This window comes from Heptranchias perlo, chromosome 2 (assembly GCF_035084215.1).
Source record: "Heptranchias perlo isolate sHepPer1 chromosome 2, sHepPer1.hap1, whole genome shotgun sequence".
In the NCBI taxonomy this organism is placed as follows: domain Eukaryota; kingdom Metazoa; phylum Chordata; class Chondrichthyes; order Hexanchiformes; family Hexanchidae; genus Heptranchias; species Heptranchias perlo.
The window spans coordinates 38769418-38797204 of record NC_090326.1 but is presented as its reverse complement, the minus strand read 5'-3'; the positions used below and the strand labels follow the sequence as shown (position 1 = coordinate 38797204).

The window sequence follows — 27787 nt, the reverse complement described above, 5'->3', positions numbered from 1 at the left end:
GCTGCAGGGCATTCTGGAGGGGGAGGGTGAACAGCCAGTTGTCGTGGTGCATATAGGTACCAACGATATAGGTAAAAAACGGGATGAGGTCCTACAAGCTGAATTTAGGGAGTTAAGAGTTAAACTAAAAAGTAGGACCTCAAAGGTAGTAATCTCAGGATTGCTACCAGTGCCACGGGCTAGTCAGAGTAGGAATGACAGGATAGCTAGGATGAATACGTGGCTTGAGAGATGGTGCAAGAGGGAGGGATTCAAATTCCTGGGACATTGGAACCGGTTCTGGGGGAGGTGGGACCAGTACAAATTGGACGGTCTGCATCTGGGCAGGACTGGAACCAATGTCCTAGGGGGAGTGTTTGCTAGTGCTGTTGGGGAGGGTTTAAACTAAAGTGGCAGGGGGATGGGAACCGATGCAGGAAGTCAGTGGGAAGTAAAGTGGTGACAGAAACAAAAGGCAGTAAGGGAGAGTGTACAAAACATGACCGGACAGATGGTCTGACCAAGGGAAGTCTAGATTAAACTGCATTTATTTCAATGCAAGAAGTCTGATGGGCAAGGTAGATGAACTCAGGGCATGGATGGGTACATGGGACTGGGATGTTATAGCTATTACTGAAACATGGCTAAGGGAGGGGCAGGACTGGCAGCTCAATGTTCCAGGGTACAGGTGCTATAGGAAAGATAGAGCAGGAGGTAAGAGAGGAGGGGGGAGTTGCGTTCTTGATTAGGGAGAACATCACGGCAGTAGTGAGAGAGGATATATCCGAGGGTTCGCCCACTGAGTCTACATGGGTAGAACTGAAAAATAAGAAGGGAGAGATCACTTTGATAGGATTGTACTACAGACCCCAAATAGTCAACGGGAAATTGAGGAGCAAATATGTAAGGAGATTACAGACAGCTGCAAGAAAAATAGGGTGGTAATAGTAAGGGACTTTAACTTTCCCAACATTGACTGGGACAGCCATAGCATTAGGGGCTTGGATGGAGAGAAATTTGTTGAGTGTGTTCAGGAGGAATTTCTCATTCAGTATGTGGATGGCCCGACTAGAGAGGGGGCAAAACTTGACCTCCTCTTGGGAAATAAGGAAGGGCAGGTGACAGAAGTGTTAGTGAGGGATCACTTTGGGACCAGTGATCATAATTCCATTAGTTTTAAGATAGCTATGGAGAATGATAGGTCTGGCCCAAAAGTTAAAATTCTAAATTGGGGAAAGGCCAATTTTGATGGTATTAGACAGGAACTTTCAGAAGTTGATTGGGAGAGTCTGTTGGCAGGCAAAGGGACGTCTGGTAAGTGGGAGGCCTTCAAAAGTGTGTTAACCAGGGTTCAGGGTAAGCACATTCCTTATAAAGTGAAGGGCAAGGCTGGTAGAAGTAGGGAACCTTGGATGACTCGGGAGATTGAGGCCCTAGTCAAAAAGAAGGAGGAGGCATATGACATGCATAGGCAGCTGGGATCAAGTGGATCCCTTGAAGAGTATAGTGATTGCTGGAGTAGGGTCAAGAGAGAAATCAGGAGGGCAAAAAGGGGACATGAGATTGCTTTGGCAGATAAGGCAAAGGTGAATCCAAAGAGCTTCTACAAATACATAAAGGGCAAAAGAGTAACTGGGGAGAGAGTAGGGCCTCTTAAGGATCAACAAGGTCATCTATGTGCGGAACCACAAGAGATGGGTGAGATCCTAAATGAATATTTCACATCGGTATTTACGGTTGAGAAAGGCATGGATGTTAGGGAACTTGGGGAAATAAACAGTGATGTCTTGAGGAGTGTACATATTACAGAGAGGGAGGTGCTGGAAGTCTTAACGCGCATCAAGGTAGATAAATCTCCGGGACCTGATGAAATGTATCCCAGGACATTATGGGAGGTTAGGGAGGAAATTGCGGGTCCCCTAGCAGAGATATTTGAATCATCGACAGCTACAGGTGAGGTGCCTGAAGATTGGAGGGTAGCAAATGTTGTGCCTTTGTTTAAGAAGGGCGGCAGGGAAAAGCCTGGGAACTACAGGCCGGTGAGCCTGACATCTGTAGTGGGTAAGTTGTTAGAGGGTATTCTGAGAGACAGGATCTACGGGCATTTGGAGAGGCAGGGACTGATTAGGAACAGTCAGCATGGTTTTGTGAGAGGAAAATCATGTATCACAAAGTTGATTGAGTTTTTTGAAGGGGTAACCAAGAAGATAAGTGAGGGCTGTGCAGTAGACGTGGTCTACATGGACTTTAGCAAAGCCTTTGACAAGGTATCACATGGTAGGTTGTTACATAAGGTTAAATCTCACGGGATCCAAGGTGAGGTAGCCAATTGGATACAAAATTGGATTGACGACAGAAGACAGAGGGTGGTTGTAGAGGGTTGTTTTTCAAACTGGAGGCCTGTGACCAGCGGTGTGCCTCAGGGATTGGTGCTTGGTCCGCTGTTATTTGTTATTTATATTAATGATTTGGATGAGAATTTAGGAGGCATGGTTAGTAAGTTTGCAGATGACACCAAGATTGGTGGCATTGTGGACAGTGAAGAAGGTTATCTAGGATTGCAACGCGATCTTGATAAATTGGGCCAGTGGGCCGATGAATGGCAGATGGAGTTTAATTTAGATAAATGTGAGGTGATGCATTTTGGTAGATCGAATCGGGCCAGGACCTACTCCATTAATGGTAGAGCGTTGCAGAGAGTTATAGAACAAAGAGATCTGGGAGTACAGGTTCAGAGCTCCTTGAAAGTGGAGTCACAGGTGGATAGGGTGGTGAAGAAGGCATTCAGCATGCTTGGTTTCATTGGTCAGAACATTGAATACAGGAGTTGGGATGTCTTGTTGAAGTTGTACAAGACATTAGTAAGGCCACACTTGGAATACTGTGTACAGTTCTGGTCACCCTATTATAGAAAGGATATTATTAAACTAGAAAGAGTGCAGAAAAGATTTACTAGGATGCTACCGGGACTTGATGGTTTGACTTATAGGGAGAGGTTGGATAGACTGAGACTTTTTTCCCTGGAGAGTAGGAGGTTTAGGGGTGATCTTATAGAAGTCTATAAAATAACGAGGGGCATAGATAAGGTCGATGGTCAAAATCTTTTCCCAAAGGTAGGGGAGTCTATAACGAGGGGGCACAGATTTCAGGTGAGAGGGGAGAGATACAAAAGGGTCCAGAGGGGCAATTTTTTCACTCAAAGGGTGGTGAGTGTCTGGAACGAGCTGCCAGAGGCAGTAGTAGAGGCGGGTACAATTTTGTCTTTTAAAAAGCATTTGGACAGTTACATGGGTAAGATGGGTATTGAGGGATATGGGCCATGTGCAGGCAATTGGGACTAGTTTAGTGGTATAAACTGGGCGACATGGACATGTTGGGCCGAAGGGCCTGTTTCCATGTTGTAAACTTCTATGATTCTATAACTCAACAGTGAGTTGTGTGTCACTGTAGGAACATTACAGAATTGGGTCTTTTTTGCTGTCTGTGAGCGGGAAAAGGGATACAAACATCAGCACTGACTAACTAACAAAGCAAAGAGATTTAAATCCTTCATAGTATTTATTACACGTTTAATATAATGGATAGAAAGCCAGAGGAATTAAATAACTTTGGTTCAGTGATAGCAGTTTTGTCACTGAGACAGAAGGTTGTGGTTTCAAGTCCCATTCCAGGACTTGAACACATAATGTAGGCTGACACTTCAGTGCAGTACTGAGAGAGTGCTGCATTAGGAAAACTGTAGACCCATTACAATTATTATGTTAGCAAACGTGGTAGCCAAATTGTGCACAAGGTCCCACAAGCAACAAATGAATGCAGACCAGTCAATCAGTTTTTATGGTGTTGGCTGAGAGAAGAATGTTATACAGGACAATGGAAGAACTCCCTGTTCTTCAAGTGATTCCATGAAATCTTTTACATCTACAGATACACAGAGCAGATACACAGGACCTTGGTTTATAGTCTAAACTGAAAGACATCTGACAATGCAGCATTCAAAATAATTCATTACCTGTAAAGCACTTTGAAACGTTCTTATGATGTGGAACGCGCTGTATAAATACAAGTCTAAGGGGAAGTTTTAAGCATCTCCCTTCTTGTGAATAGAAAAAGAACTTACATTTACATAGCACCCTTCATGTCCTCAGGATGTCACCGAAGTGTTTCACAGCCAACGAAGTACTTTTGAAGTGCAATCATTGTTATAATGTAGGCAAACACAGCATCCAACTTGCACACAGCAAGGTCTCACAAACAGAAATGAGATAATGACCAGATGGTTGAGGGTTAAATATTGGCCAGGACACTGGGAGAACTCCCCTGCTCTTGTTCGAATCTTGCTATGGGATCCTTCACATCCACCTGAGGGGGCCTCAGTTTAACGTCTCATCTGATAGACGGCACCTCCGACAGTGCAGCAAACCCTCAGTACTGAACTGGAGCATCAGCCCGGATTATGTGCTCAAACTTCTGGAGTGAGATGAGGATGAAGATTTTAAATTTGTAGCCAGTGTAGGTCAGTGAGGATGCAGTGATGGGTGAATGGGGCTTAATACGGGTCAGGATGCAGATCGTTGAGTTCACCGAAATCAACTGATGAAAAATTGAGGAGCTAGGAATCAAGTGCACTCGTGAATTCCTGATATGTGTTCCAGGAACACAAAGCTCTGTGCCAAGTGCACCAAAACCTAAAATTTCCCCCACAGAGGTCAGTTAACCAGGCGTTCCTTGGAATTATAGGCGATCTGGACCAGATCGTATCCTGGAAACCTCAAGAGTGAAGGCTCTGATTAATATGTCCATAAATATACTGTGTGTGTGTGTGTGTGTGTGTGTGTGTGTGTGTTTGTTCATGTAATCAAGACATTCAAAAAGAACTGAGATAAGTTGGAGAACTGTAAACTCATTACAGTCAGTCTAACAACAACAACTTGCATTTATATAGCGCCTTTAATGTCGTAAAATGTCCCAAAGCACTTCTCAAGAGCGTTATCAAACAAAATTTGACACCGAGCCACATAAGGAGATATTAGAACAGGTGACCAAAAGCTTGGTCAAAGAGGTAGGTTTTAAGGAGCTTCTTAAAGGAGGATAGAGAGGCAGAGAAGTTTAGGGAGGGAATTCTAGAGCTTAGGGCCTAGACAGCTGAAGGCTGGATGCACAAGAGGCCAGAATTGGAGGAGCACAGAGATCTTATAGGGTTGTAGGGCTGGAGGAGGTAACAGAGATAGGGAAGGGCGAGGCCATGGAGGGATTTGAAAACAAGGATGAGAATTTTAAAATCGAGGCATTGCCGGACCAGGAGCTAATGTAGGTCAGCGAGCACAGGAATGATGGGTGAACGGGGCTTAGTGCAAGTTAGGATACGAGCAGCAGAGTTTTGGATGAGCTCAAGTTTACAGAGGGTTCAAGGTGGGAGGCTGGCCAGGAGAGCATTGGAATAGTCGTGTCTAGGAGGTAATAAAGGCATGCATGGGGATTTCAGCAGATGATGAGCTGAGGCAGGGGCGTAGACGGGTGACAGAGGAAGTAGGCGGTCTTGGTGATGGAGAGGATATAGGGTCGGAAGCTCAGCTCAGGGTCAAATAGGATGTCAACACTGCGAACGGTCTGGTTCAGCCTCCGACTGTGGCGAGGGAGAGGAATGGAGTTGGTGGCTAGGGAACAGAGTTTGTGGCAGGGACCGAAGACAATGATAAAGAAATGCAGTATTTTACAGGGGAGATTAATAGCATTCAAAGGGATCCACAGAAATTAAATAGATGATGGAGTTAGCAGTGGCAAACGGTAATGTTTTGGGCAGGAGAAGACCGTTGCTCCATCTGGCTTATCCTTCCAAACCATCTAGCAGTATTCTTACTGTGATTGTGGAACTAATAGCCCTATAGACCATTTCCTGACAGGAATTCCTTCATTTCTCGTTTTCTTTCCACCAGACCTGCTCCACAATTCTATTAACCTCTTACTGAAAATAAGTTGTCTACATTTTCTAGTTTCTTTTGACACCCTTAACATTAAACATCATGTTTTCAAATCCGGTGCCCGACAGAAAATATTTCCTAGATCCAAACTCTCCATATCTTTGAAAATCTTAAACACTTCTATTGAGTCTGTACTTACCCTCCTCTTCTCCGAAGGGTAAAGTAGGGTGGACAAACTTTCCTTATACCTCATAAATGTGATATAATGTGGAAAGTGTGAGTAAGGACATTGGTACAGGAAACATGTACGCAATGGATGAGCATTTCTTGTCAAAGCAAAAAAAGATTTGGTGCGAATACTATTTCATATTGTTTCATTCCATGGAATCAGAATTTAGGTTGAGCCCATATCAGCCCAGTTGCAAAATAGTGCCAACACTCTTAAGTGTACTAGTTTGATTGGGACCGTTGGAATCTTATAGAATCATAGAAGGTTACAGCACGGAAGGAGGCCATTCGGCCCATCGAGTCCGCGCCGGCTCTTTGCATGAGCAATCCAGCTAGTCCGACTCCCCCGCCCTATCCCCGTAGCGCTGCACATTTTTTTGTTTCAAGTACTTATACAGTTCCCTTTTGAAGGCCATGATTGAATCTGCCTCCACCACTCCCTCATGCAGTGCATTCCAGATCCTAACCACTCGCTGTGTGAATCTTATCCTTGGAATGCAAGAATTAGCTTTGAATAATGTAGAATGTAAGCTTAGGTTGATGCCATACTTCTAAAAGTCAGGGTGAATTTTGGAAGTTTTACCTCAGGTTCTTTACTTTCCTAAGGGAGCTTTTGTCAAAGAGATTCCATCGCAGCCCAAATTGTACACATGCCGGGAACTTCCTTCAGGCTTCTCCAGCTCCATCACCGTAACTTTGGCAGAAACCCCACTGACGCATGTAATTTGGGTTTCCGCTGATCTTCCGCCAAAATAATGGCAGAATGGGAGAAACTCCAAGGAAATTCCCGGCAATGGTCTTTTGCAAGACACAGGTTGAGCTTATTACTGTGACGAAGTTAGCATTCAAGCACCAAAACTGGTGGGGATATTCCACTTTATGAAAAATGTAGCTCCAACTTACTACCAGAAAATGGCAGTCTCGTCTTTAAGCTGTATTTTGGTGGCAGTTAAAACCATCTGCAAATTCTGACATGGTATATCATGCTGGTGGATTGAAAACATAACTGAACCAAATATTGGGGTGAAATTAAACAGATGTGTAACTGCTGGAGTTAGAAATCGTACTTAGACCAGGCTTTAATCTACACTGGTGCACAAAAGCCAATATAATTGCAGTCAGCTTGTTAATAATAACTAATCAGGAAAGACTGAACAGGCTGGGCTATATTCTCTAGAAAAAGAGAAGGCTGAGGGGTGACCTGACAGAGGTCTTTAAAATAATGAAGAAGTTCGATACGGTAGACGTAGAGAAGGTGTTTCCACTTGTGGGGGAGTCCAAAACTAGGGCCATTAATATAAGAGAGTCACTAATAAATCCAATAAGGAAATTAGGAGAAAGTTCTTTACTCCGAGATAGGTGAGAATGTGGAACGTGCTACCACATGGAGTGCTTGAGGTGAACAGCATAGCTGCATTTAAGGGGAAGCTAGATAAATATATGAGGGAGAAAGGAATAGAAGGATATGTTGATAGGGCAAGATGGGAGGAGGCTTGTGTGGAGCATTAACACAGACACAGACGTGTTGGGCCGAATGGCCTGTTTCTGTGCTGTAAATTCTATGTAATATATTAAAAATCTTAATCTGCTTGCACTGCTGGTCAACTTTTCCACTATAAAATTCCGAGGTTCACATTTATAATGCAAACTTTCTATGTAAACTTATCATACTATAATTACACTCTCCTTCTAGTGGAGGTGCTACAGGTAGCTAGGCTACCGAAGAAGGCTCATGGACATACACTGGGAAATGCTTGGTGTACTGAGTAACCTGCCAGAGAGCTTGCACACAATGTCATGGAGCATGGCGGAGTCCAGCCCCAAACTGTCTCAAAATTTTGCGTAGAGCATGGACATCATTCTGTCCAACATGGACCGAGTGGTCAGCTCATCAACACAGTGGAACCCACCATGATGGAGCCTCTTATGACATACTGCTGCCATGGAAGTTCATAGGGCTGCAATCTTGGCTTTACTGAAAGGGGCTTCCAGGGTATCACATCACTCCTGCACTCCATTCTCCAGCACAGCCCCAGGAGCATTGAAGTGCCACCCCAGGAGAATGGCCTTGGCTCCAAGGGAGAGGTATCTGCTGTCCTCCTTAAGGATAACAGTGTGCTTGCTCCCCTGCCATATAGTCCATCCTTGCTGGTGCTGCTCAGCCAGCTGGCCCAGACTGCTCTGGCCCACGCCAAGATGCTGCAGTCTGCAGCCGGGCCCTCTAGGCCATCCGTCAAGGCCATCTGAAGAGTCCTTAATGGAAGCTCAGCAGCCTTCCACCACCCAAGCTGTAGCCACAGGGGACGCACCATGTAGGAGCACCAAGATAGGTAAACGAGTACACGAGACAGGCACTAAAGGCTTGCACAAGGGTGATTAGTCATTTTGTTTGTTTACGCTGACATAATTTGTTTGATAAATTTATTTTTTTGATCTGAATTTGGTGTTTAATGAAGTGACGGCAAGACCAATAAGTTTGGAGTGAAGGAAGGCAATCGGATGGTTGTAAGAAGATTGGTAGAAATTGTGGGATTGTTAGTGAATGGGGAAGGGAGAGTTGACTTAGTTGAAGCGCTCCTCGATAAGCTTGTCTCAAAGAGCTTGGGCAGATAGGGGTTCTAGTGGTCGTTGTCTCTCCTCCTCCTGTACTTATTGCTTGGTGGTAAGGGCTGGTCGCTCATGATGGTGAAGTTGTGCAGTATGCAGCAGACAATGACAAATCTGGATATCTCAGGGTTGTATTGTAAAACTTCTCTGGAATGGTCCAGACAGCTGGAGCACGCCGATTGTCTGCTCAATGATGTTCCTTGTGGCAGCATGGCTCTCATCGTAGTTGTGCTGTGCTGATGTGCCCGGGTTCCTGACTGGAGTCATGAGCCATGTCCGGAGGGGATAATCTTTGACACCCAATAGCCAACCTGTAACTTGGCGGCCTGGTTGGAATAAAGGCGGCACAGAGGACTGGCGCAGGATGAAAGAGTCATGACTGCTGACGGGATAGTGGGCACAGACCTGCATGATATGCTGCCTGTAGTTGCAAATAAACAGTACTTTGACGGAGTGCAATCACTTTCAATTGATAAAGATGCCGGGCTGGTGATGGGGAGCACGCAAGGCAACATGTGCGCAGTCTATGGCACCCTGCACCACGGGGAAGCCTGCCATCTGTGCGAAACCTAGTGCTCTCTCGTCCTGCTTCACTCTGTCAATAGGGAAGGAGATGCAGGTGTTTCTCCTGGTGTGCAGAGCCTTGGAGACCTCCCTGATACATCAGTCTACTGCAAACTGTGAGATGTTGCTGATGTAACCTGTTGCAGCTTGAAAGGAGCCCATGGCATAAAGGTTAAGGGCGATGGTAACCTGGGCAGCCACAGGGAATGCAGACCATACCCTGGTTTGAGGCTGGAGTTGTGGCTGCAGCAGGCGACATAGCTTGGTGACAACCTCCTTGGTGAAGCGAAGGCATCTCATACATTGCTCCTCAGTAAAGTTGATGTCGGAGAAGCGCTCCCTGAAGACAACTCTGTGGATATGACATCCTGTTCAGTGCCCTCCTCCTCCCTCTTCTGGCAGCTCTCCTGCTCTGTGGTGTCTTCCTTGCTGCTCCTCCTTGTCCTTCAGCCCCAAAGGCAGCCCTACCAGACCACCCATGACTGCAGCCAGTCTATTTGTAAGGTAAAGAGCAACAACAGAACATGAGCAGCAAAACCTCTCTGTGCAGACAAAGTGAACTTTCCAAAGTGATATAACACAACAAAAAATGCCTAGAAGTCAAGCAGTAGCCAGCCAGAGATATTAAACCAACAACTAACCTGTAAGTACCGCATGATGCCTTTAGTGTTGGTGAGGGGGCCTTCCTGCCAGTTAGCGCCACATTGTGCTGTGCGAAAACAGCATGTGTCGAGTGATGTGCTGGGGCATCCAAAATGAAAAACAGGTCCTGCAAGTAGTGCTGGACCCTAATTTAAATATATTATTCTTCATTTAGAATGCTGCCAGTGTTCGCTCCTGCTGCCAGCGCGACCTCCTGTACCAATATGGCAGGCGCTACACATGTGCGTGCGCTTCCTGCCCGCCATATTAGAGACATAGTAGGCCGCTTAGGGCCCAAGAAATGGGCGCTACGTGGCCGAATTTCTAGATCAGTATGTTTTAGAACTGACGAGGGATAAGGCCATGCTAGATTTAGTGTTGAGATAACAGTAAAGGAACATCTTGCAAATAGTGACCATAATAAGATTGAATTTGATGTTAGGTTTGAGATGGAGAAGCAAGAGTCACAAATCAAGATTTTAAATTTAAGTAAAGCAAACTTCGAAGGAATGAGAATTAATTTGGCCAAATAAACTGGGCTGAGCTGTTAATGGGCAAACCTACAGATAAACAGTGGACAGTATTCAAAGAAGTATTTGGTTAACTACAAAACCAGTATATACCCCTAAAAGGCAAAAGCTGCAATGGTCGACTAACAAGGTAAGAGACAATATTAGGCTAAAAGAAAAGGCTTACACAAATGCAAGGAAAAGTGGAAATCCAGCACACTGAATTAGCTTTACATAGAATTTTCCAAACAGAAACAGGCCCTTCGGCCCAACAGGTCTACCGGTATTTATGCTCCTTCCACTTTACTTCATCTCACCCTATCAACATATCCTTCTATTCCTTTCTCCCTCATGTACTTATCTAGCTTCCTCTTAAATGCATCCAAACTATTCGCCTCAACCACTCCATGTGGTAACGAGTTGCATTCTGACCACTCTCTGGGTAAAGAAGTTTAAAAAACAATGGGATACAAAGAAAGTAAAAGTTGCAAATAGGGATCATGAACAAAAATTTGCAAGATATCAAAGCAAACAGTAAAAGATTTTATAAATATCTTAAGAGAAAGAGTGATAAGGGGGAATGTAGGCCCATTAATGACAGATGCAGGTGAGGCTAAAATGGATAATAAGGAAATAGCAGACGTGTTAATTTTTTATCCAGTAGAGTGGATGGGTGCAGCTGCAAGAACACTCAAGAAGCTCAACACCATCCAGGACAAAGCAGCCTGCTTGAACAGTAGCCCATCCACCACCTCCGCCACCGGCATACTGTGACTGCAGCATGTACTGCAACAACTCGCCAAGGCTTCTTCGACTGCACCTCCCAAACCCGTGACCTCCACCACCTAGAAGAACAAGGGCAACAGGAGCAAGTTCCCCTCCAAGTCACACACCATCACGGCTTGGACATCTGCCTCCTTCTCTCTTGCAATTTCTATAATTCTGTGACTATGAGGCAGTAGAATGAAATGACTAGATTTTAGGTACAAAAATAAATGGATCTGTCATGCTAGCAATGCTGCCACTATTGTGCACAACACTCCAACAACAAGTGCCCAAGATAAATAGTGCTGACACAATTATATTCATTCTAATGTTTACCATAGACCACTGCTCTTTTTGCTATATATTAATGACCTGGGTGTAAATGTCAAAGTTTGCAGATGACACGAAACTCTGAATTGTAGTAAACAATGTGGAGGATAGTAACAGACTTCAGGAGGAAATAGACAGACTGATGAAATAGGTAGACACATAGCAGATGCAATTTAACGCAGAGCAGTGTGAAGTGATACATTTTGGTAGGAGGAAAGAGGAGAGGCAATAAATGGTACAATTTTAAAGGAGGTACAGGAACAGAGAGACCTGGGGGTGCACATACACAAATGTTTGAAGGTGCAGGACAAGTTGATAAGGCTGTTAAAAAAGCATATGGGATCCTGGGCTTTATTAATAGAGGCACAGAATACAAAAGCAAGTTATGCTAAACCTTTATAAAACATGGGTTAGGCCTCAGCTGGAGTACTGTGTTCAATTCTGGGCACCACACTTTAGGAAGGATGTCAAGGCCTTAGGAAGGTTGCAGAAGAGATTTACTAGAATGGTGCCAGGGATGAGGGATTTCAGTTATGTGGAGAGACTGGAGAAGCTGGGTTATTCTCATTAGAACAAAGAAGGTTAAGGGGAGATTTAATGGAGGTGTTCAAAATCGTGAAGGGTTTTGATATGGTAAATAAGGAGCAACTGTTTCCAGTGGCAGAAGGGTCGGTAACCAGAGGACACAGACTTAAGGTGACTGGCAAAGAGCCAGAGGCGACATGAGGAAACATTTTTTTATGCAGCGAGTTGTTATGATCTGGAATACACTGCCTGAAAAGGTGATGGAAGCAGATTCAATAGTAACTTCCAAACGGGAACGAGATAAATACTTGAAGGGAAAAAATTTACAGGGCTATGGGGAAAGAGCAGGGGAATGGGATTAATTGGACAGCTCTTTCAAAGAGCCGGCACAGGCACAATGGCCGAATGGCCTCCTCCTGTACTGTACCTCATATGATACTATGATAGATTGCATGACCCATTTCTATCTGCAGATTTTAGACAATTGTCTGAAGACCTGTCCATTGAAGAGGCTTAACAAAATAGGTCTCTAGATCAGGAGCTATCTCATCCGGATGAGAAGTGGATGCTGGCACCACAATCCTGCAAAAAGGCCTTCAGGTGACTGAAGAAAGTTCTGAATGGCTACATCCAAATACAAGGCAGAGGAGGAATGCTGATTTCTCACTACATTGGAGAGTAGGCTGACTAGGGAGCCAATCTGTTTCAATTGTGCCCAGTCAATTATAGAATATTAAATAGTCTCATTATGTCAGTGTGCACCTGAGTGGGTATTCCTAGTAAACCCCATAAAGAGCTTTGTGGTTCAAAACCAAATAAAATATACAATGTTAGTAATATTAGAGCTCAACTGCTAGTCAACTCAAATACCGTAGCCCAACCGTGAGACTGGAACCTGAATCCGCAAATTTGAATTGTTCCTGTTTGTTAAATATGTAGATGCTGGGTTTCAGGACCAGATATGTCTCTTCACCAGAACTACGTGATCCTTAAAGTTAATGACACCTTGTCATATAACATTATCATTTATATAAAAAAAATCAGTATCCATCACTGCCTTAAAACAAAGTCATAGTGAAACATTGAAAAATGGCCTCTTTTTCTACATTGTTGTAACACATTTTAGAAAATAACCCTGCTGATCACTCAAAATGAAAAAACAGGATATGTTAATTGACTTACCTCTGAAGAGAATCTACATTGGAATTCTCCTTCATTGCTACCATACTGGGCTTTTTTGAGTAGGACACTCCAAAGTCAGAATTATCAAAATCATCCCAACTGTCCATAGTTTTCAGTGCAGTTTGACCCCAGCGTCGTCTGCTACTTTTGAAACCCATAGCATTATTTTCACTTCCTCTTGCTGGCTTCTGCATTTTATTTTTTGGAAGGAGAAAAAGTAAGTTATCTTCAATACATACAAGAAAAAAAAAGTTACTTTAATACCCAGAAGCAATTATTCACTACTTCCACCTCATAACATTGGATAATTAGTCATTTTTGTTGCGTTGAGAGAAACAAGAGAGGAAATATTATTGGCAGCCACTCCTGTGCTAGTTTTTAAAATTGATTTTTAAGTGACTCAAGATCCAAAACAAGCAGCAGGGTCTTTATTGATGCTGAATTAAATCTTATAGCATATAATGTATCAGTTAACCCAAGTTACCAATGGAGAGAATCAGTATGGACAATAAGGTTCTGAAATTCAGGGAAGTGCTGCTCTGGTCAACGAAAGTGCAGTGGAAGGGACTCCTGTCCATCTGCAACCTGAGCCATAGATCCATCCCAATTTGTGAGGATGGAGTCATTACCATAATAGGAGTGGGCAGCTTACACTAGGATATAACAAGAGTTGCCCACCTGACTGCGGCACTCTGTGGGGTGAGGGGTCTGGGAACTGCTCAAAGATAAAAGCCTGTCAAATTTTTTAAAACATTCCTCAGGGGCAAATGGGCATTTTCAGAAAGATAATCAATCCCCTCTGCAGGTTTAGGACCTTTATTAGGCCCACAACGGAACTCATAGCAACTCTCAGCTGGCCTGGGCTTAGGGAAAGTGTAATAGACCGTGCTCCCTAATCTTTGCCATGCCTATGTAACCTGAATTCCCTTCTTTTCCTTTCTCCAAAGTCCTTAAATGTGTTTTCGTCGCCCAAATCCATGCCCATTTTTGCTGTAGGTCTATGTTTGAACCTATCCAATCAGGTTTCCAACCCTGCCAGTTTTCCGCCATCCTAAAACCAGCGAGCTGCAGTGGAGTAACCATTTGGTACCTGCAGCTCTTTGGTGGCAGGTTAATGAGGTCCATGCCTCAAACTGTCTTGGGCCTCATGTTGGCACCAATGGGTGGGCAGAGTTGTTGCTCAGCTGATGTCGTGCCCCTTTTGGGCGCTACTTGAAAGTTTCCTCCTGATGAATTAGTTTAGTTACTTACAAGTTAGTTTAGTTCTATGCGTTAGCACAGATATCTCAAGAAGTAGTACAAATTAAGTCTGTGTTTATAGTGTAGCCTAGTTTCCGGTTGAACTCTGCCTGCATGCTAATACACATGTGCAGATCTCTGGTCCTGATCGGCATTGTGAGATCACGGGTAGGACCATCTGTGCTTTAATTATATCTAAGACAAAAAATGCAAGCTTATAATTTGCCCTGGTGGTCCAATAGAGTTATACTCTATGTAGTGTATGCATCCTCTCTACTCCAGACTCAGATCGAAATCCGACCCTGGAGTCATACTGCCACTTTTCCACCCAAGTGGCATCATAGTTACACCTTAACATATAATCATCTAGTATCTACACTGTTCCATTTTTGATTCCTATGGAGCTGTATGAAAAGAAGAAATGGTAATTCTCTAATCATTCTGAAATTCTGATGCTATTTTAGGAAGAAACTTCAGGCAGGATTTTACCTCGTGTCACATGAAATATGATTAACCAGCAACCAGTGGCTGCAGTACGCCAACTCTCCTGGCTGAAACCAATACAACAAGGTGCCCTATTTGAGAACGTTTTAATGTATAGGAATGCATGGCTCAAGTGATGTACACCGTGAGAATACTCCAGAACCTCATACAATTTCACATCATAGAGGTTATCTTACACCATCCAGCAAATCTTTTCTGTTTTGCACTGGAAGCTTCATTGGTAAAAGGTTTCCAGGATACATTAAGGTACACAACTGAGGGTAAAAGACCCCTAGGAAATTACTTTTCCCCAGTTAATAAGCAGTTTGCAGCCCATTTCTGTGACAAGGCACTCTGAAGGAGGCTTCCCATCAGTGGTATCAGGGCCCGGTAAAGTTGGAAAGACAGGATGAAAATTTTCACTCTGGACAGCTATAAGTTTGGGCAACTTCAACGGAGTTCCTCGTTGCATGAGCAGAAACCAGAAAACTGTCCATAATTCAGTAATAAATTAGCTAACTCACTGAGAAGCCTTCTAAGGATGGCTGGTCTACACTGGGGAAATGGGAAAAAAATACTGATGCAAGGGTTTTTGAGGTAGTGGTTTAGTCTAGGCTTATTACCCAGTCAGGTTGTGCCTTATTCATACCTCATACAAGACAACTTAATGTGAAAACTGGCTGCCAAAAAATGCACCATTCTTCAGTTCTGACATCTGCAAAATGTAAAAATTCAAGGGCCAGATTGATGTCAATAATCAAGTGAGAAAGGTATCTTGTCTTCTTCAAATTCCTGATTAGAATCAGAGACCTAAATATCTTCCAGATGTAAGGAATCTTACAACACCAGGTTACAGTCCAACTATTTTATTTGAAAATCACAAGCTTTCGGAAGCTTTCTCCTTCGTCAGGTGAGTGTGGGATTCTCCACATCGTATCTTCCAGATGACAGAACATGAGACATCCCAAGTATCTAATGGACAATGGTAGGAGTACATTGGGAGAAGAAGGCTGGCCATTAAGAACAAATTTAAGTAGCTGACCAATTAATTATGTAATGGTGGTATTAATGGAGGAGGTAGCATCTGACAGACTTCCAGGTCGTCTGGAGAGAGACAGAATGACAAGGGAGACCAAAGTCCCATTTTGCTGCTCATCTACCAGACATGCTTACGTGTTAGCTCTCTGTGACATCTTTCATAGGCATGGACTTAGTTTCCATATTATGCTCACCACACTCAGTTCTAACTATCCACCACCACGTTTGACTTCGCAACCACCTTGCTATTGTCAGACAAGCGGATTGACAACGAACCAAGGATGATCTGGACCTTCCACTAACTGAACATTTGGAAGATCAAAACCATCTTATTTGGCTCCCACCAAAAACTTGATCCCCCTCCCTCACTGCTCGTTCAGGCTGAATTAGATGGTATGCAATCTTGGTGTCCTGTTATATCCTAAGCTGAGTTTCAAACCCTATATCCTATCCATCAAGATTGCTCACTTCTGTAATATTGACAACTTCCACCCCTACCTCAGGCCAACGCCACTAAAACTCTAATCCATTCTTGCGTCATCTTCAGACTTAACTACTCAAAAAACCTCATCGGCCTCTCAACCACCACTCTACAGAAATTCCAACTCGTCCGAAACTCTGCCACGTGTATCCGGTGCTGCACTAAGTCCTGCTAACTTACCACCCCAACACGAGGGACCTTCACTGGCTCTCTGTCCCGCAATATATCAAATTCAAAATCCTTATCCTAACTTTCAAATCACTCTAAGACCTTGCCCACTCTAAGTCTGCAACCTCCTCTAGCCCTACATCCCAGCCCGTACCCTTTGCTACTTCAACTGCGCACCCTCCCTCTGCTCAACCAATGTTGGTACAGCCTTCAGGTTTTCCCGACCTTTAAGAGCCTCCTCAAAGCCTTCCAAGCCTTCCTTTTGGTCATCTGTCCTACTAATGCTTCGTGTTCATTCCTCTTCTGTGAACAGCCGTGGGACATTTTATACATTAAAGGTGCGATACAAATGATAGTTGTTGCTGTAGACTGGGAAGAGCAAATAACTAGTAGAATCATAGAAAGGTTACAGCATGGAAGGAGGCCATTCGGCCCATCGAGTCCATGCCGGCTCTATGCAAGAGCATTCCAGCTAGTCCCACCACCACCCACCCCACCCCCAATCCCCGTAGCCCTGCAAACTTTTTCCTTTCAAGTACCATCCAGTTCCATTTTGAAAGCCACAATTGAATCTGCTTCCAACAAACCCCCGGCAGTGCATTCCAGATCCTAACCACTCGCTGCGTAAAAAAGTTTTTCCTCATGTCAACTTTGGTTCTTTTGCCAATCACCTTAAATCTATGTCCTCTGGTTCTTGACCCTTCCACTAATGGGTACTGTTTCTCTCTATCTACTCTGTCTAGACCCTTCATGATTTTAAATACTTCTATCAAATCTCCTCTCAACCTTCTCTGTTCCAAGGAGAACAACCCTAGCTTCTCCAGACTATCCACGTAGCTAAAGTCCCTCATCCCTGGAATCATTCTAGTAAATCTTTTCTGCACCCTCTCTAAGACCTTCACATCCTTCCTAAAGTGCGGTGGCTCAGAACTGGACACAATACTCCAGTTGTGGTCGAACCAGTGTTTCATAAAGGTTCATCATGACTTCCTTGCTTTTGTACTCTATGCCTCTATTTATAAAGCCCAATATCCCGTATGCTTTTTTAACCGGTTTCTCAATCTGCACTGCCAATTTCAATGATTTGTGCACATATACCCCCAGATCTCTCTGTTCCTGTACCCCTTTTAGAATTGTGCCCTTTAGTTTATATTGCCTCTTCTCGTTCTTCCTACCTAAATGTATCACTTCGCATTTTTCTGCGTTAAATTTCATCTGCCACGTGTCCGCCCGTTCCACCAGCCTATCTATATCCTCTTGAAGTCTATCACTATCCTCCTCACTGTTCACCACACTTCCAAGTTTTGTGCCATCTGCAAATTTGGAAATTGTGCCCTGTACACCTAAGTCCAGGTCATTAATATATATCAAGAAAAGCTGTGGTCCCAGTACCAACCCCTGGGGAGCACCACTGTACACCTCCCTCCAATCCGAAAAACAACCATTCATCACTACTCTCTGCTTCCTGTTAGAACCATAGAAAAGATACAGCGCAGAAGGGGGCCATTCGGCCCATCGTGTCTGCGCCGGCTCGAAGAACAACCAGGTGCCCATTCTAATCCCACCCGGTCCGTAGCCCTGCAGCTCACAGCACTTTAGGTGAAGGTCCAGGTACTTTTTTTTTTATAAAGAAGAGTTGAGGGTCCCTGCCTCTACCACCAATTCGGGCAGCGAATTCCATACTCCCACAACCCTCTGGGTAAAAAAGTTTTTCCTCATGTCCCCTCTAATCCTTCCACCAATCAGCTTAAGTCTATGTCCTCTAGTTTTTTTTTATTCGTTCACGGGATGTGGGCATCGCTGGCGAGGCCGGCATTTATTGCCCATCCCTAATTGCCCTCGAGAAAGTGGTGGTGAGCCGCCTTCTTGAACCGCTGCAGTCCGTGTGGTGACGGTTCTCCCACAGTGCTGTTAGGAAGGGAGTTCCAGGATTTTGACCCAGCGACAATGAAGGAACGGCGATATATTTCCAAGTCGGGATGGTGTGTGACTTGGAGGGGAACGTGCAGGTGGTGTTGTTCCCATGTGCCTGCTGCTCTTGTCCTTCTAGGTGGTAGAGGTCGCGGGTTTGGAGGTGCTGTCGAAGAAGCCTTGGCGAATTGCTGCAGTGCATCCTGTGGATGGTGCACACTGTAGCCACAGTGCGCCGGTGGTGAAGGGAGTGCCAATCAAGCGGGCTGCTTTATCTTGGATGGTGTCGAGCTTCTTGAGTGTTGTTGGAGCTGCACTCATCCAAGCAAGTGGGGAGTATTCCATCACACTCCTGACTTGTGCCTTGTAGATGGTGGAAAGGCTTTGGGAGTCCGGAGGTGAGTCACTCGCCGCAGAATACCCAGCCTCTGACCTGCTCCCGTAGCCACAGTATTTATATGGCTGGTCCAGTTAAGTTTCTGGTCAATGGTGACCCCCAGGATGTTGATGGTGGGGGATTCGGCGATGGTAATGCCGTTGAATGTCAAGGGGAGGTGGTTAGACTCTCTCTTGTTGGAGATGGTCATTGCCTGGCACTTATCTGGCGCGAATGTTACTTGCCACTTATCAGCCCAAGCCTGGATGTTGTCCAGGTCTTGCTGCATGTGGGCTCGGGCTGCTTCATTATTTGAGGGGTTGCGAATGGAACTGAACACTGTGCAGTCATCAGCAAACATCCCCATTTCTGACCTTATGATGGAGGGAAGATCATTGATGAAGCAGCTGAAGATGGTTGGGCCTAGGACACTGCTCTGAGGAACTGCTGCAGCAATGTCCTGGGGCTGAGATGATTGGTCTCCAACAACTACTACCATCTTCCTTTGTGCTAGTTATGACTCCAGCCTGATTCCCATTGACTTCAATTTTACTAGGGCTCCTTGGTGCCACTCACTGTCAAATACTGCCTTGATGTCAAGGGCAGTCACTCTCACCTCACCTCTGGAATTCAGCTCTTTTGTCCATGTTTGGACCAAGGCTGTAATGATGTCTGGAGCCGAGTGGTCCTGGCAGAATCCAAACTGAGCATCGCGAGCAGGTTATTGGTGAGTAAGTGCCACTTGATAGCACTGTCGACGACACCTTCCATCTCTTTGCTGATGATTGAGAGTTGACTGATGGGGCGGTAATTGGCCGGATTGGATTTGTCCTGCTTTTTGTGGACAGGACATCATATTCCCATGTGGCTATTTGCACCTGCAGCTCACCAACCTTCTTTAACACGCTTCGTGCCTTTACGCACATGCACTGTAAACCTATCTTAGACTTTCTTGTACTCTCTCTTAGTCTGGTCCCATCTACTACCATACTATTTCGTGCTCTAGTGCTATTGTTCTCTCCCAATCCTTTGTGCACCTTGTTTCTCCTGTCCAATGCTACATCCAAGTGCCCACCACCCTGCCAAATTAGTTTAAACCACATCTCCACAGCACCAGCGAGCCTCCCAGCAAGGACATCGTTCCTAGCTCTGTTGAGGTGCAACCCGTCCAGCCTGTACAGGTCCCACCTCCCCCAGAACTGGTTCTAATGCCCCAGGAATCTAAAGCCCTCCTGCACCATCTCTCCAGCCACGCACTTATCTGCTCTATCCTCCTCTTTCTTTACTCGCTAGCACGTGGCACCAGGAGTAATCCGGAGATTACTACCTTTGAGGTCCTGCTTCTTAATCTCTTTCCTAACTTCTTAAAATCTGACTGCAGGACCTCATCCCTCTTTCTACCTATGTCATTGGTAATGATATGGACCACGATCTCTGACTGTTCACCCTCCCCTTCCAGAATGTTCTGCACCCGCTCAGTGACATCCTTGACCCTGGCACCAGGGAAGCAACATACCATCCTGGAATCATGTCTGCGGCCGCAGAAACACCTGTCTGTTCCCCTAACCATGGAATCCCCTATCACTATCGCTCTCTTGACCTTTCTCCTCCCCCCCTGCCCCTGCCCCCGCCCCCCCCCCACCCCATTCAACTGAGCCATCTATGGTGCTATAGTCTTGGCTACACTCCCCAGAGGAACCCTCTCCCCTACCAGTATCCGGTTAGAGAGCGAGATGCCCTCAGGGGACTCCTGCACTACCTGCCTGCTCCTCCTTGAATGTCCGGCGGTCACCCAGTCCCTCTCTGCCTGCACTTTCTTAAATTGTGGGGTGTCCACCTCCTGAAACGTGCTATCCACGTGGATCTCAGTTTCGCAGATGCACTGCAGTGATGCCAGCTGCTGCTCACGCTCTGAAACCCGGAGCTCGAGCTCCTCCAATAAGGAAACAAGGTGGCAAAGGAACAAACAGGGATTAAAAGTTTGATTTTTCAATAAAAGTGTAGAGGCATCAGTTACGGTATGACAGTGTAGTGGTTATGGTATTGGATTAGCAACCCAGAAGCCATGAGTTGAAATATCATAGAAAGTTTTGAATTCAATAAATCTGATAATTTGTGGGCTGGCAAGAAAAAAAATGACCATGAAAACTGCCAGAATGTCATAAAAACCCAAATGATTCACTAATGTCCTTCAGGGAAGGGACCCATCAGCTCTACCCAGTTGGGCATACCTGTGACTCCACACTATAAGGTTGACTCTGAAGTTATGTAGCACTTGCTAGAACCATCTAGGTGTAAACCATCACCACCTTCTCAGGGCAGGATCGCCCACAAAAGGAACAAATTTTTAAAAATAACATTGTTTTGTGGGCATGACCTCGTAACATCAAGCCGTTGAGTATGTTCAAAGGGGCCTCACTGAAAATCAATGAAATGGAATGCATATGGAGGAGGTAGGGGAGTGGGAACGCAGAGGCCTAAAATTCGATAGCTCGTGCCCGTTTTTCAGGTGCAAAATGGGCATCTAAACATCCAATAGAGAGGGTGGGGTTACATGCGTTCATTACGAGCTGGAAGTGTACTGCCCACCAAATTGGATCTGGCTTCTCCATAGGCGGCCAGGGCTCACGTGACAACTATTTAAAGCAAGGAATAAAATATTCAAATCGGGGTCCTACGCTTGTTGTAGGACCCTTTTCTGATATTGGGTTGCCCCAACGCCTGACTCGCAGTGTGATAAACTCGCCCAGAAACTCGTGGCACTGACAGACAGGTAACATAAGAACATAAGAAATAGGAGCAGGAGTAGGCCATATGGCCCCTCGAGCCTGCTCTGCTGTTCAATAAGATAATGGCTGATCTTCTACCTCAACTCCACTTTCCCATCCGATCCCCATATCCCTTGATTCCATTAGTGTCCAAAAATCTATTACTCTCAGTCTTGAATATACTCACGACTGAGCATCCACAGCCCTCTGGGGTAGAGAATTCCAAAGGTTCAAAACCCTCAGTGAAGAAATTTTCCCTCATCACAGTCCTAAATAGCTGACCCCTTACCTTGAGACTATGACCCCTAGTTTTAGGCTCTAGGATGGGACCCATGAGCAGTTCTATTTAAAGTAATCATCCATTACTTACAGATTAGTTGCTGCTTAGTCATTTCAGGCGGCTGGTGAACTTTTGGGAGTTTTTTTGCTGCCTTCAAAACAGTTTGATTACAGTCATGGGTGGTCTAGTATGGCTGCCTTTGGTGCTGGACGACGAGGGGGAGCAGCAAGGAAGACAGCAGGGGGCAGGAACAGCTGTGTCAAGAGGGAGCAGGAGGAGAAGGGCATTGCGCAGGAGGCCATATCCACACCAGGTATTCAGGGAGCATTTCACATATATGAACATCACTGAGGAGCAATGTATGAGGGCAGCATCACTTCACAAAGGAGGCTGTCAGAAAATAATGTCAACTGTTGCAGCCACAACTCGAGCCTTGCACCAGGGCATGGACAGCGCTACTTGTGGTTGTCCAGGTTACCAAGGTTAGCTTTTTTGCCACAGTCTCCATTCAGGCTGCAGCAGTGACATCAGCTACATCTTACAGTTTACAGTTCACCGTTGCATGAAGGAGGTCACCGAGGCTCAGGAGGAACAACTACGTCTCTTTCCCTACGGACGGAGCGAAGCAGGATGAGAGCGTACTAGGCTTCAATTACATGGTGGGCTTCCCCAGGATGGAAGATGTCATAGACCGTACCCACATTGTCCTGCGTGCTTCCTTTCACCAGTCTTTTATCAACTGAAAAGGGATTCCATTCCCTCAATGCCAAACTGGTTTGCGACCATGGGCAATGCATCATGCAGGTCTGTACCCGATTTCCTGGCAGCAGTCATGACTCATTTATCCTGCGCCAGTGTTCTGTGCTGCTTTTATTCCAGCCATCCCGTCAGGTTACAGGATGGCTATTGGGAGACAAGGGCAATGCCCTCCAGACTCGGCTCATGAACCGGTCAGGAACCTGGCCACAGCTGCAGAATTGGCCTACAACGAGAGCCATGCCAATACCAGAAACGTCATTGAGCAGACAGTCAGCATGCTCAAGCAACACTTCCACTGCCTGGACTGTTGAGGAGGAGCTTTGCAGTACAGCCCTGAGCGGGTATCCAGATTTGTGGTCATCTGCTGCATGCTCCACAACACTGCCATCGTGAGGGATTAGCCCTTACCAACCCCTGGGCAGCAACAGTGCAGCAGGAGGAGGGGCATGGAGAGGAGGAAGAGCTCCTATGATGTGTTTCCCCAATGGCTACAGCTTGGGAGGTGAGAGGTGGCTGAGCTTTCATTGAGGGCACTTCAGATTGCCGTGGTGGATGACCTGGAATAACTCTGGGCCTGGGGGGCTGGGCTGCAGACTGCAGCATCTCGGCGTGTGCTGAGGCAATCTGGCCCAGCTGGTTGTGTGGCATCAACAAGAGTACTGGCGGAGAGTGGTGGGGGAGCAGGCATGCTGTCATACTGAGAGGCGCCTTTCCCCTGGTGCCAAGGCAACTCTCTTGGGCCTGCACCTCAGCACTCCTCCAGTTCTGCATGAGAACAGAGTGCAGGAGTGAGGTGACACTATGGAAGCCCTTATCAACAGTGGCCCCCAAAGCCAAGATGGCAGCGGTCTGAGCTTCCATGGCAGCTGTGAGAGCTGTCAGGAGAGGCACCATGACGGTAAGTGCCACTGTTGCGTTCATGGAGTTGACCACTCGGTCTATGTTGGACAGAACGGTCTCCAGGCTCTGTATGAAGCCTTGACACATGTTGGAGCTGGACTCCTCCTGCTCTGTGACATTGTGTGCAAGCTCGCTGGCAGGCTTTCCAGTGCACCTAGTATTTCATGCTATATGCCAATCAGCCTTCTTCGGTCGGCTGGGTCCTCAAAGTCAGCATCTGAATCCTCTGTAGCAGAGCTAGTACGACATCTCACCCTCCGGTGAGCTGGCACCTGTGGCATCCTATCCCCTTGCCTTAGCTCCTGCACAATTGTGCCTGGTGTTTCATCACCTGAAGACACGTCCTGTAGCCTAGCTTCTAAATTTCACGTGGTGCCAGTATCTGAGCTGGTGCTTGAGGGGGTCAGATCGAGTGATATTGCATCTTCAGGAAGGATTGCCTTCTCTTCCTCAACTGGCAGAGGTATCTCCACATCTTCAGCACCTGAAATGAAAGAGAAGGATAAGGGTTAGCTTTTAGTATGGAGGAGAGCAGAGGGAGAAGTGGCTGGTGTAAGCATCTGCAGTTTCTGATGCAGAGTGTATAGGGTGAAATAGAAGTAAGAAAGGAAAAAGATGATAAAGTGTGAAGAAACCTTGCGCGATGACTCATCCAGCATTGCCAGTTGTTACGGACATGACTCTGCCACTGCCCGTGATGGCCAGCACACTTTCTTCGAGGGGGGGAAGAGGATGTGCAGGCAGGCTCAGCTTTCTCCATTGGCAGCCTCTTGTCTGGATTTGTGCATGACCTACTGCAAGAAAGAAGGGAGTGTGTTAGTGATAGTCTTGTGAGGTGTTAAGAGAATGTGCAATATGCAGCATGTAAGATGTAAGGTATGGGGAAGTGAGGGTTGCAAAAACGTGAGAGTGAAAGGAGGACGTGTAGTGAAGTGTGGTGCAGTGATTGTAGGAGAGTGTAAGCTGGAGGTGATGGAGGTATGAACAGAAAGTAAGAGATCAGTATTCTTACCTTGATAACTCTGGTGAGGTAATTGAACTTTTTTTGGCATTGCAGCTATATCCTGAGAGCTAAGCTCCTGGCACTGACCTCCTCTGCAATGTCCACTGGTGGCAGAGGTGTTGCCTGGATGGCTTTCTGCTCCCTGTGGGGAGCAGGATCTCCTGCCTCCTGTCCACTGCCTGGACCAGGACCTCCAAAGCAGCTTCTGAAAACCTGGGGGCCCGATCTGCAGATCCTGCAGCCATTTCTATTTTCAGAAGTGTTTCCTTCCTTCTGCAGCTTTAAGAGGTGCTGGTTGCCTTTAAGTAGAGTCTGAGATGCCTGAATTCTGGCCCCCCAAACAGGTGCTGGCTGCCGCCTGACTCATTATAATAAAAGGACCCAACACGTATTTAACATGCTTCCTAGGATCATATCAACAGGCGGGTGCAGCGTGTGAGCCTGCCACGTGAGCTTGTTTTGGGCGCGATCGCATTTCTAGGCCAGGCACTCCTCTGCAAGTTCAAGGTTAGTACCATGTCACACAGCAGTTTGCCACGTAAACAATACATGGAGTGGCATCATAGAATCAGCATTCTCTGGGCGTCTCACAAGAACCAGCCACAGGTCCCAAGAAGTCAGGGTCTTACACTGTAGCGTCTTGCTCCTGTGCCACTAACACCACTCATCACAAACACAAAGACAGGTACATCCAACCAGGGTATTTAGAGAATGAGTTTGAAATTGGTGCATGTACTGGATAAATTAGGGGCCACAAGTGAGCGGAAGGAGGTGGTGGTGACCACGGAGGAGCCAGAGACTGTTAGACAGTTCCATTTGCAACCCCTCAGATAATGAAGCAGTCCGTGCCCGCATACAGCAACATCCAAGATTGGGCTGATAAGTGGCAAGTAACATTCGCGCCAGACAAGAGCCAGGCAATGACCATCTCCAATAAGAGAGAGTCTAACCTCCTCGCCTTGACATTCAATGGCATTACCATCGCCAAATTCCCCCACCATCAACATCCTGGGGGTCACCATTGACCAGAAACTTAACTGGACCAGCCACATAAATACTGTGGCTATAAGAGCAGGTCAGAGGCTGGGTATTCTGTGGCAAGCGACTCACCTCCTGACTCCCCAAAGCCTTTCCACCATCTACAAGGCACAAGTAAGGAGTGTGATGGAATACTCTCCACTTGCCTGGATGAGTGCAGCTCCAACATTCAAGAAGCTTGACATCATCCAGGACAATGCAGCCCGCTTGATTGGCACACCATCCACCACCCTAAACATTCACTCTCTTCACCACCGGCGCACCATGGCTGCAGTGTGTACCATCCACAGGATGCACTGCAGCAGCTCGCCAAGGCTTCTTCGACAGCACCTCCCAAACCCACGGCCTCTACCACCTATAAGGACAAGGGCAGCAGGCACATGGGAACACCACCACCTGCACGTTGCCCTCCAAGTCACACACCATCCCAACTTGGAAATATATCGCCGTTCCTTCATTGTTGCTGGGTCAAAATCCTGGAACTCCCTACCTAAAAGCACTGTGGGAGAACCTTCACCACACGGAATGCAGCGGTTCAAGAAGGCAGCTCACCACCACCTTCTCAAGGGCAATTAGGGATGGGCAATAAATGCTGGCCTTTCCAGCGACGTCCACATCCCATGAACGAATAAAAAAAAAAGACAGAGAGCCAACAGTATCCTTTCTCGGCTGCAGAGCCCAAGAATTTGCACATCATGGGTCCTGCATTTAAAAAGAAAGCTGCATTTGACCACAAAAGTTTTATGCAGTTATCTGAGATAGTGTGTAAAGCTTCCTGCAAGGACTGGCAGCAACTGTGGAGAAGTCCACAGACCACATGTGTGCAATCATATGTGACCACTTAACTGGAACTGCAGTCCACCATACAGCATATGGCAACTCCAGGGGATCTGCAGCAGAGCCAGTGATAGAAGTCCTAAGAGTAGTTGGATCAGGGTTAAAAAAACTCAGCTTAAATGCAATGATCATTTATAGGTCAATAAGCCAGCTTTACTTTATTACCAGTTTTTTTTTCTGTCTCTGTGCAGAATACGGTGCTGGCAGAACAGGCTTGAGGGACTGAATGACCTACTCCTCTTCCTACGTTCCTAAATGCTTTCTTTCATCTTGTACCATATTAAGCATGAAACATGGTGACTGGGGCACTTTCAATGCAACTCCTGCATTAACTTCATGTTGGCTTGCCAAATGCATTGGACTCTGTAGATTCTCGTTAAATGCTCCAGCACTCTCCAAGGTGGAGTAGCAGTTGATATTGAAGGAGCCACTTTAAAGATCCCCCCGAGTCTTCTGAACCCTTGGAGAAGAATGCTTTAAAGTTGATTTCCCTAATATTGGAAACAATGTTTCAGCTACTTATCCAGTGACAAACATTTCCTCCAAGTGAAACACCAACAACACCACCTAACTAAAATAACCTAACCTGCTGGATACAGTTTACTTTTAATGCCCTGAATGGGTGGACGTGATGCCGGAAGATGCATGTGAAATGAAAGTCTCCCAAAAAACGTGACAGCAAAATTACACAGGTGTAAAACTCAAATTGGAAAATCGTGCTGACCAAGTGAGACAAGGGATGCCCAATTTCCTGGTTGCTGCGTACCCAAATCCCAGTCAGAAAAACTACCTTTATAGCTCAAGGATAGCTGAGATGCTATTGAACCACAAAAGAACATAGCATAAAGAACTGTAACTGTGCCTCTTCTCTAATACTAGGTACAGATGCAGCGGCAGTGGGACTGAAGAATAGAACATGTCAATAAATGTCTTAAGGGACTGTGCCCACAGTGACAAACACAAGTTACCCAAACTGAGATAAGATGTTTTGTCTGCTGCTCTACCTTCTTTCCACAGTCATGATTGAACAATTGTAAACAATTTTACAACACCAAGTTATAGTCCAGCAATTTTATTTTAAATTCACAAGCTTTCGGAGATTTTCTCCTTCCTCAGGCAAATGTTTCAAGATCTCCTTGAAGCCTACGCATTTATACATATTGAACAATAATAAATGGTGTTTACAGACTGCCCCTGCAACTGCCCGTTGCCAAGGCAATCACCGTGTTCAGACAGAGAGGTGTTACCTGCAGA

The 27787-nt window shown here is 45.8% G+C and overlaps 1 protein-coding gene across 7 annotated transcripts in view; it reads right to left on the bottom strand.

Annotated features, from left to right (window-relative positions):
- The window catches only part of mak (male germ cell-associated kinase), a 136214-nt gene that overhangs the window by 39547 nt on the left and 68880 nt on the right, over positions 1–27787 (bottom strand). For all 7 annotated transcript variants that reach the window (XR_010966607.1, XM_068001745.1, XM_068001747.1 and 4 more), the window contains exon 10: positions 13253–13440. Coding sequence is in view for 6 of the 7 variants with exons in the window: in XM_068001745.1 (XP_067857846.1) it covers positions 13253–13440 (188 nt within the window). In the remaining variant the exon portion in view is untranslated. The remainder of the gene's footprint in view (positions 1–13252; positions 13441–27787) is intronic.